Source organism: Lycium barbarum, chromosome 11 (genome assembly GCF_019175385.1).
Source record: "Lycium barbarum isolate Lr01 chromosome 11, ASM1917538v2, whole genome shotgun sequence".
Lineage (NCBI taxonomy): Eukaryota > Viridiplantae > Streptophyta > Magnoliopsida > Solanales > Solanaceae > Lycium > Lycium barbarum.
Window position 1 is genome coordinate 20,946,445 of NC_083347.1, and position 11,526 is coordinate 20,957,970.

Genomic DNA, 11,526 nt, shown 5'->3' on the forward strand with positions numbered 1-11,526 from the left:
GAAGAAGAGGGAAAAGTTGAAGAGGAAGAAAAAGAAGGAAAAACATACTGGAGAAACTACTGTGAGAAAAATTGAAATTAGCCACGAACTTCGTTGCAAATCCGCAGCTAAATTGCTCATAGATAACAATAGGTTTTGATAATTCATCATTAAATAGAATTAGTGACCGTTTTTGCTGTTATAAGCTAGAATTTATCCGTAAGTAATTTTTGGATTTTCAGTTGTTTCGAAACATGGGAGATTCTTTCAAGCTTCCAACTTTAGATTTCTGCAAGGCAGAGCTAAAACCAGGAACACTTGAATGGTATTCATTGAGAGATGAAGTTTTCAAAGGCTTGCAAGAATTTGGCTGTTTTGAGGTTTTGTTTGATAAGGTTCAACCAAAAGTCTTACATGAAGAGATGAAAGAGATTTTCAACTTACCATTAGAATTAAAAATGAGTAGATCTTCTACCATGTTTGGTTACCTTGGCCAAAATCCAGCATTACCTCTCTATGAGAGATTGACAATTCAGGATGTTCTTTCTCCTGGAGTTGCTGAAACATTTGCTAATCTTTTCTGGCCAAATGGGAAACCTACATTTTGGTATGTTAAGTTGATACCATATTCTTTAAATTCTTTTTTAATTCTTAATGTTAGGATACCGACTCTGTTTGATCGTGTTTCTTTTACAATGAGGGGAAATTTGACATTTCAAAAGTTAAAATTTAGGAAATTATGGGACTTAAAATATGATTTCTAATCAACTGGTAAATTCGATAGTATAATTTTTTTGAAATTAAGCTTAAAACTATATTTATTTATCTTGTTTTTTGAAGTTAAGTTTACCAACTATATTTCTTGTTTTTTGAAGTTAAGTTTACCAACTATATTGATTTATCCCTACACTCAACCTTTATGTTTCTCAACCCAAGCCTTGTTAAAAAGTAGGTATTTCAGTTGTGTCTCATGTAACTTACTTTTTTTATAATATTTTGTCGAATTCACTGCGTTATGGTACATTCCTTCTCAAAGCAATTATCAATGTTAGAAAAGACAATAAGAAGAATGGTTATGGAGAGTTTGGGGTTGGAGAAGTCCATTGAGGAGCAGAATGAATCATCAAATTATGTACTCATTATCAACAAGTATAGAAAACCTACAAGGGATGAGAGTGGAATTGGATTAGCTCCACACAAAGATAAAAACATTCTAACTATTGTATTCCAGATTCAAGTAAATGGATTGCACATGCAGAGGAAGAATGGGCAGTGGGTTGATGTTGAGTTCTCACCTAATTCTTTTCTAGTCCTTATTGGAGATGTTTTTGAGGTACATGCTTCATATTCTTTTTTGGACTTTAGTTACATTTTGTTACATTTATCTTGCAATATTAGGTACATGTGGTTATATTCTGTGCTCTCTAAAATATTTTCTATGGACCTCCTTGGGAAATATCTTTAAATGAGTAAGTGAAATAAGAAAAGAGGGCTAACCTGTTGGGAATGAAATTTTACTTCAAAATATTTTCAATTTGGGACTTTACTAGCATTTTATCCTTAGTTTGGGGAAGTAAAGATCTTAATATGTTTATGTTTGTTCTTTATTTGTTCTTTATCTCTTAAGTACTAACTAATTAAATGATACATAATTCAAAGTCAAGGAACTACATTCATCATAAAAAAGAAGTTATTCAAGGAATTGTATGATACTTTTACTTTAAGAAGACTGCATTGCTCAAATCGTATTTCTATTAGACGAGTTTAAGTTTTTGTGTGTCTGTTATGATGTAAAAAACATTTTATAAGGTCACTTAAAAGATAATTACAGATAATTCTAGCATTACAATCGGTAAACTAAAGTAAATTATAAATAACCTATTATAACAAGTTCTATTACATTAATGGTGCAAAATATTCATTACAATGTCATTGTGTATATAACTTAAATCCTTATTAAATACATACAATACCTAAGAATGCTAAATATCTTATCATCAGATATTATCGAAATAGGAGTTACCTTCGTAATTATTATTTTTTGGCAATATTCAAATATTTATGGGCAACTAATCAGCATACTTTTACTAGCATTTCGAAATATTCTTGCAGGCATGGACTAATGGTTGATTGCATGCTCCTATTCATAGAGTATTGATGTCTGGGAAGGATCAAGAAAGGTTCTCTATAGGACTTTTTACATTTCCCAAAGAAGGCTATCTTGTGAAGCCCCCAGAAGAGCTTGTAGATGAAGAGCACCCTTTGGTTTACAAGCCATTTGATGGTATTAAATATGTTCAATTCTTTAAATCAGAGGCTGGACAAAAAGCAGGCCATGGTAGTCTCAAGGCTTATTGTGGTGTTTGATGGATGGGGTGATATTACAAAAATGGACTCAACTTATTTCATCCCGATTAGGGGCCGTGACGAGTACCCGATACTTGTACCGAGCACCCCTTATCTATCATTTTGCCTTTACCTCTTAGCAAGCCGTATGAACAGTGCCATATATTTTTTTTGAACATTAACATTAGCAGCGTCATTATGAACATAAACTAGTAAACTTCGTTATCACTTTATACAACAACATTAAAATGCCTACACATCATATATCTAACTGTACTTGACTGACTGGGCATATCTGTCTACGAGCCTCTAGACATAGTACACTTATACATAGAAATGGCCGAGTACTGCCGTGCCCGAATATACATACACAAAATAGTACCGCGGAAGTGAGGCTCCGGAACAACTGGAGCGCTGTCAAGGGCGGCTGGTAGAGCTTCTAAGGATCAAATCCACCTGTCTGCTGACCTGCGCGGCATGAAACGCAGCGTCCACAAGAAGGGACGTCAGTACGAATAGTGTACCGAGTATGTAAGGCATGGAAGATAATACAAGCAGTAACATAGAGTATGATTAATAATATCATGGAGTCATAGGACATATAATGAGACAAGAAAGTAACCTGTACATAGGAGGCCCCTTTTTGGGCGGCTATCATGCATGGTTTGTCTTTTCCTTAAAAACAAAACGATTCTCTTCCATGAACGTAGAAAATAGAACTTATATTATGTCGTATCTTACCGTATCATTTTCTATCGTGCCCTACCATATCTTATGGTGGTATATTAGGTCGTGTCCTATCATGTCTTATTATAGCGTATTGTATCATGCAATATCATATCTTATTACAGCATGTCGTATCGTGTTATATCATGTCCATGTCATAGCATAGCGTGTCATAGTGTATCACGTCATAGCATAGATTGTCGTATCATAGCATAGCTTATCATATCATAGCATAGCTTGTCATATCATAGCATAGCTTGTCATATCATAGCATGGCTTGTCATATCATAGCATATCATGTCATAGCATAGCTTGCCATAGCATATCTTATCATAGCATAGCGTATCATAGCGTATCATATCGTAGCATAGCATGTCATAGCATATCGTATCATAGCATGTCTGGTCATGACATGGTAGGTCATATCATAGCACCGAGCAATGTCGGCTCACCCACATAGCGCCGATATACACCGGCTCACCCATATATCCCGCGTCCGGGATGATAAGCCAGTTGATCAGGTGGCAATGAAACATGTTTCCCTTCCCATTCCCCCATATATCCCTTCCCCCCATCCCAGGGTCATATACATATCTTATATACATATACATGTCGTTATATTCATATACATAGCTTGTATACATATACATGTTTTATATACATATTCATATCTTATATACATATACCTGTTTTATATACATATTCATATAAGCATGCAAGGGAGCCCAAAGAAAAATCATGTAGCCATCGGAGTGACGTAAGGTCAGTGACCTCCGATTACACTATGGAATACTCGTGATCGCTTCGTCTCACCTTGAAGGGACGAGTATTTTAAGGTGAGACTATCAACGGAGAATAATATTAAAGTAAACGTAGAATGAAATCGGGGGCATCATAGATGTCAGTTCATAGGCTTTGAAACCCTTAGAAAATAATGTCATAGCTAAGGAATATAAATAAGATTCAAAAATTAGTTTATCACTTTCATATTCACATAGAATACTTAGCTTAGGAATCTTAGTCATAGAATCGTTCCGGTAGTACTTATCATAGGCATATCCCCTCGTCTAGCATCATTGTTATCATTATCATCATGGAAGTCTCCTCGTTAGAGTTGTTATAGTACTTATCATTTGGTAACGAAATCGGGATCAAAGGATTCCCTTGGATTCAACTTCTAGTAAGTCCGACAAGACTATAAGGAAAATTTGAGAGTAACGGGCCCACCTCGGGCCGGATGAGGTAGCGTATACTATTTACATAAGTTACATGTCATGGCGTTACTTGTAAGGGTATTAAGGTAATCGGGTCCCATTTATACAAATTCTAGGGGTTTAGGAGGTCCTTTCAACATTTGCACACTTTCTAGTTCAATTCTACTGAAGGAAAAAGAGGAAACTTTAGGTGCGGATTCCGGGGGATAGGGTTGCCCCCGAGGCTCGTACCCAACTTATTACAGCTAAGACATGTCATAGAAGGAAGGGTGAAGCCTTACATACCTCTTTCCGCTTCTTTTGCTATTCCGAATTCAAGCTGCAAATCCGCCAAAATCTGCGATTTGGTCACATTTACCCAAACTTTCATTAGGGTACTTAGAGTTAGAATCTTAAGGAAACACTTGGCTACCGAAATTTCGGCAGCATTTCCTCTGTAAATACACCATCCTCAACATTTACCTAGCAAGTTTTCAATCAACAACAACCCGGGAATTCAAACCCGGCCAAACTATTAACATAACTCAACCACACTAACAATTTCCATATTCAATCCAAGATACATTATAACAACTTAATCAATTTACTACTTCTTTCAAAACCTTCCAATTCCAATGAAAACAATAACAACCTTATAATATATATTCCAACAACACGATACTAATATCATTATCTTCCATACATGTAAGAACATAATATTCAATTTACATAATCTTCCAAGACAAGCCTCCAACTACTAATACTTCACTAAGCTCATTAGGCTTTTGCTTGCAATATAAAATCCACAACACAACACCCAACATACTAAATAAAACTTGCTCACCATGCATTCATGATTCACCAAATATACACGGCTATACATGTGATATACAACTCACCGCCACACAACTATATTCTTGCTATTCATGAATTTCACTCACTTTTGCACACTACAACATGCAAAAATATCCATAACATGTAAAGAATAAGTTCTTACCTTCTTCCTTGATCTTTCACTTAGCTAAGTCTTGCAACTTGCTAGAATATGAATTTTTCTTGCTCCAAAGACCACTCCACCTTGCTAGGAATCCTTTAATTGGTAGAAAATAATTTTTGAAGAAATTTTTGTCAATTTTCTTGTCAATTTTTGCACTTGGCCGAAATGGCCTTGGATATTTCTCCTTCTTTCCTTTTTCTCAAGTGTTCTTGAAGTTTCTAAATGAGATATGACTCATTAATTGATCCTTTATATTAATTATCACATGGATAATTAATAAAATCATGGGCTTGGGCCATGTTGGCCGGCCATCCCTCACAAATTTGGGCCTTATTTTTTTTTTTGATTTTTTTTGGGCCGACTCGGTTGATCCCGAGTTGGGCCTAGCCCACTGACCTTTCGACCTTAAAACGTCCATATCTCCTTGTACCGATGTCACCTGGGAACCCACGACCTATGGTTGGAAAGCTAATTCAATTATCTACAACTTCTATTTCTTGGTATTTTTCCAAATTCTAAACTTATAATACCGTTTTTTCCCCTAAAAGTCAGATCACCCGAAAACGTTTTCTTAAAAATATTCGTTTGGAGGACTTCCACTTTGATTTGGCCCAAGGGTCCTTCTCGAGTTGTGTTTAACTTCACATATGTGATTCATATGACTTGTCACATGTTCCAAAAAAATCTTAACGTGTGGGCCCCACCTCAGCTTACAAATAATTCGACGTTTTAAAATTACGGGATATAACACTTTCCTATTAGTACTCGTAGTATTGCTCTATAGTTTCTTGTCCTTTGATTTCTGCTACTATCTGTTGTTTCTTATACTTCGATTATCTTATTTATATGTGGTAGCTATTGCTCCTTCTTTGAGATTGCTTTATCATGGCTTATTTTCTTTCGTTATTTTGTCATGCTTCCTCTTGAGCCGAGTTCTTTCGGAAACAACCTCTCTACCTCCTAAGGTAGAGGTAAGGTCTGCGTATATTCTATCCTCCCCAGACCCCACATTGTGGGATTTCATTGGGAATGCTGTGGTTGTATGAGCACACAACTAAAAATAAAAATTGAAGATCACCAACGTGTTTTGTTGAGCTTTTAAAAAAATTGGTTAGAAAAGACAAAGCGAATTTATTAATCTTCAAAGGTTTGAATTGAATCTAGTTGGGATTGGTATTAGCAGGTTTGATATCAAATTTGGGGTCATTAGTAGTCGATGAGGTGAAAAATGGATCAAATTCAAGCCAAAATGTGTTGGTTGAAATTTCTGTGTGATCCCTGATAATTGATAAAGAGTTATGAACAATTCATTCTAATTATGGCACAATCTTTACTAAAGTCCTGGCGATAGTCAAAACTGTGTCAATCCATCACAAACTCCTACTGATGTGCAAAACTCGTGATGCAATTTGTTTTAAAGTCTTAGAGCTTGTCAAAACTTGTGGTGAGACAAGTCTTTTCATGTCTATCAAAAAGTTCTACTGTGTAACAACTCAACTCCTCGTTTTTTTTGTTTAAAGTTCTAAATTATGGTTTGAGATAAAGGTATAAGCCAATAATACTATTTGAAACTTATTGGTGTGGTTTGGGACTCGAGAGGCACAGGTGTTTCAGACACAATTAGAATCAATTTAGAATTTGCTGAAGCAGGCCACTGAGGATCGCAAAGCGGGCCGAAATGTCCAATGTCGACTCACTGGGTCTTATTAAGGTCCAGTGGGGCAATGATTGCGGCCAGCACTAGGGAAGTGCGGTGAGCATTGTGTAATTTTTAGTCTGGATGTAAATAGCTCCATTTCGTTATTTGATTTCATTTTACACCATTGTAAGACTTGGGGAGTATGATTTGAAGTTTTGATCTATGTTTTCATCCACAAGCTTGGCGTAAGTGATTTCAATATAACTTTGAGTTTATATCATGAATTTTTCTTTAGATTCAACATCTAAACATGGAATTTGAAGAAAAATTTGGGGGATATTTGGCATAAACCTAAAATCACCTAATTCTAGATTTAATGGACTACAATTTAAAGGAAAAGGGCCAAATATATCCTTTGTTATACTTTGGTTCCAAATATAGCCCTGCCGTTATACTATTAGTTCAAATATACCCTTCATCAGTCAAAGTTGTTCAAGTTAGACCTCCAATCATACGTGACACTAACATTTGATTAGGTGGATGCCACGTGGAATACCACCTCAGCTGCCCTAACTCATTTTATCCCTCCTCTTTATTTATTTTTCCACCATTGAAATTTCCTTTCCCTCCACCATCATTGCCACCAATTGAGATGGTTCAACTAAAAAAATAGTTGATATTTGATAACCTTTAAGTTACTGTTGGTTTCTATGTTCAATTTTTAAGGCTCAATTGGTGGCAATGATGGTGGAGGGGAAGAAAATTTTAGTGGTGGAAGAACAAATAGAGGGGAGAAGTAAAATGGGTTAGGGCTTCTGAGGTGGCATGTCACGTGAAATCCACCTCATCAAATGTTAGTGCAATGTAGGATTGGATGTCCAACTTGGACAACTTTAACGGATGAAGGGTATATTTGAACCAATAGTATAACGACAGGGGTATATTTGAACCCAAAGTATAAGGAAGGGTAAATTTGGCCATTTTCCAATAGTACATGGGTATATTTGTCCCTTTTCTGAAAATTTAATTATAGATCTGAACTCATGGGGATATAGGTAATCAGGATGTGACTTTTGTTTCGAAGTTTGATCATGCAGGCTTGGGATATTTTTAAGAGAATTAATGAGGTAGAGTGCATAATAATATTTTTATTAAAAAATAAAAAACCTCAAAGGAAAGAGTACAAGTAAGGGGGGGGGGGGGGGGGGCTAGGCCTTATCCTACTAATTCTAACTAGAACTTGCAAAGAAAAACAAAATTGAACGTAAACTATATATCTCAATTACTAATGTAGTATCAAAATGCCTTGGAATGACACCATCTCAAGCACGTCCAAGCTCTCACCTTGTACTATGGTCTTCAAATCCAAATCAAGTTTCCGAGGAAAATCTAAAAGTCGAACACCAATGAGCTAGGCCTATCCTTACAAATCCTATCGAGGAATAAATAAAGCTCTACAACTTTCAGACATGATAATATTTTGGCTGCTTTGACCTAGATCGTCTACTAAATTATGGAATTGAGTCCAAGGTTTTATTTTACTCTGTTAAGTATCTTTTGAATAGAAGCAAATCTTTTGGAGGGTTCCAGACTTTGGCCTCATTGCGAGAATGTTTCTCATTGATATTGTTTACATATATTATATATATATATATATATATATATATATATATATATATATATGATATCGTATATATGAAGTGACGAGTATACATATGAATAATTGTTAAATAAATAGGGTGTATTATATCCAATTGTTGTATAGCTTCTATATTCACGTGGCATTACTATTTGTGCATCCTAGCCATGCGAGTTTAATGCTAAATGCATCTCTCACATGATAGTTTAACATAGAAATTTTGTGCGTGTCGGGTTACATGTATGGTTAAATTGTTTAGTCATGCATATTGTGCATAAGTATGCCCATCTACATATGTGATACACGTGCATATATGTTGTTGGCATGTGAGTTGTCCATGAAGATTGAGATATGTGTGTATGTGTGTGAGTTGTACACGTTTTGATTGAGCCTTAAACCCTAAATATAGCATGCGAATTTGGATCCCTCTCATGAGTCTCCCAATCTTATTCCTTTTTCATGGTGTGTGTGTAGGTCTGAGGCATTTGGAATGTCGATTTATGATCAAAGTTTGAGTCTTTATCATGCATACTAATTCATGGACTCTTATTGATACATTTTATATAAGTTTTGTGTTGTGATATTAATTTATGTTGTTTCTGTGCTTTATTACTGTCATGGTTATATATGTACTGCACAGATCATGAAAGTTAGAATTTTAGATACAAATCTCGCCACTAATTTATTCGGAACGATTGATAATACTTATTGAGTACCTATTGTACTTATGCTACACTTTTGCATTTTGTGTGCAAATTCTGATCCCGGTACCACCGTTGTTCAAAAAACATGTGACTTAGTTGAGTGGGCTTTCCTAGAACAAATAATGACTAAATTTTGTTGCTAAGTTCATCCATTGGGTTATGATTTATATTTCTACAGTAAGCCATTTTGTTCTTATTAATGGTAGCCCAATCAAGTCTTTTGTTGCAAAGAAGGAGTTGAGGCAAGGTGACCCCATGTCACCTTATCTCTTTGTATTAGCCATGGATTACTTGGCCAGACTATTAAATGGGCTGAAACAGAACACATGATTTAAATATCATCCCAAATGTGCAAAACTCTAGGTGGTCCAATTTGGATTTGCTGATGAATTATTACTATTCTATAGCGGGGATCTTCCTTCTGCCACAACTTTATTTTCTTGCTTTCAACAATTCTCAGTCTCCTTTGGCCTAGTTGCTAATCTACAAAAATGCTTTGTATATCTGGGAGGGGTGGAATAACATATTCAAAAGTAGATAATTGATACAGTGGGTTTTTCCAAAGATGAACTTCCAATTAGATAGATACTTAGGGGTACTGTTCGCATAAAGTCATGTGTGAAGTTTTGATGGCTGACAAAGTGAACCCACAGTGAATAAACTAGGTCTAGATACATGTGGTAATGATTGATAAAGTGAACCTACAATGAAAAGAAACCAGGTCTAGATACAAGTGATAATTGAACAAAACTAGACAGTTCGTTGAGATGAAGCAGAGGTTCCAGACAATATAAAAGAAGCAAGCAGCACAGGATGGTTAGAACAGGTCCATCAACATGTTCTATTGCAAAGAAGCTATAGAAAAGATTTGTCAATGCAAAGATGAATGCAATGATAAAATCAGAGAGAGAATGAACCATCTACATACATGATCTATCACAAAGACAGTTAACAGAGCAGTTCATTGAAGAATAGAACAGGCATGAAAACATGTTCTATCTCAGAAGTCATCATGTGCTGTGGTTGAAAGTATCAGGAGATGAAGATGACTTAGTCACAGAGCAATTCATTGAAGAATAGAACAAGAATAAAAACATGTTAAATCACAAAGAGTCATCAGGTGCAGTTGATGAATGAATTAGAATTGAAGGAGATCATGACTAAGCAGAAATAGGGTAAAGAGAACTCAGAAGTACTTTTTGTCGAGTAAATAAAGTTTTATACAAAGCACATGAAACAAGTATGTGAACATGTTCCAACACAGGGCAAGAACATGATCAGTGTCACAGAGCTGATACAAGGCTGAAGACATGATTTATTCCAGCAATGAATAGATCTAATTGAAGAAAAACAGACACAGAGCAAAGAGCATGATGCATCAAACAGGTCTGTCAACATGTTCCATCATCTATCACAAAAGAAAGCTCAAGATAGAGTCGCGGGATTGAACGAGAAGGGGATGATGAAACAGGTTTGTGAACAAGTTCTACCTCAGACAGTGCAGAGATTCAGAGACAAATGAACCAGGTGGATGAAATAGGTTCGTGAACATGTTTTTGTATATTTATGGTAAAGACTTGGCGGTCAAGTATGCAGATTTCATTACCATATTTGTTGGGATTAGTAAGACTTCTACACGGACAACAAGCGGACTCAACAAGGCAAGAATCCAAATACAACACAAGCCCTATTACATTTCATAGGCTTACTCAAAGAGGGTTTTGTGTTTGCCGACCTGCTGTGCACTCAATGGTATAAATATCCAAGTCTTCCCAAGAATAAGGTTTGCGCACTCACAAAGAGAGCATTTAGAATATTGAGCGATCAAAAGATATATCAAGAATATTCAAGAATCCAGGCGTGTTCCCCTAGTGCAAGAAGAAAGATTGAAACAGTTGTTCTACTATTTAATGTTTTCCAGTTCTTAAGTCTAGAAACTTGTATTATGTTGGTTATTGAGTTGTATCTTTATCCTCTTTAGTAAAAGCATTACAGTTAGATACAAAAACGTTGTACATTGAACTTCAAGTTGGAGGTCAACTTGAAGGTTGCTTGCTAGTCAGAGGTTCATTAGTGAGATAGGAATTTTAAGTTAGTTCATAGGTTGTAGAGTTGGTAACTTGAATTGCAGAGGCTTACCATTGCAGTGGAGTTTAGGAAAAATCCTACAGAGGTGTAGGTCATGGTTTTTATCGCCCTTGTGAGCCGGGTGGTTTCCACGTAAAAATCTTTATATTCTTTACTTACCTGCTATTTATATTTTGCAAGACGCTAGCATAGAACAAGTAGAGTAACATATTCCA

The 11,526-nt window shown here is 35.8% G+C and overlaps 2 protein-coding genes across 2 annotated transcripts; both read left to right on the forward strand.

Annotated features, from left to right (window-relative positions):
• The first annotated feature begins 233 nt into the window (after positions 1–233).
• Positions 234–743, forward strand: LOC132619543 (probable 2-oxoglutarate-dependent dioxygenase AOP1.2). The gene is made up of 2 exons (XM_060334413.1): positions 234–586; positions 641–743. Exons 1-2 carry the CDS (start codon positions 234–236, stop codon positions 741–743), a joined length of 456 nt encoding a protein of 151 aa, XP_060190396.1.
• Positions 744–1,048: 305 nt separating this feature from the next.
• LOC132619544 (probable 2-oxoglutarate-dependent dioxygenase AOP1) lies at positions 1,049–2,346 on the forward strand. Its single transcript, XM_060334414.1, has 2 exons — positions 1,049–1,312; positions 2,149–2,346. Exons 1-2 carry the CDS (start codon positions 1,049–1,051, stop codon positions 2,344–2,346), a joined length of 462 nt encoding a protein of 153 aa, XP_060190397.1.
• Positions 2,347–11,526: the final 9,180 nt, after the last annotated feature.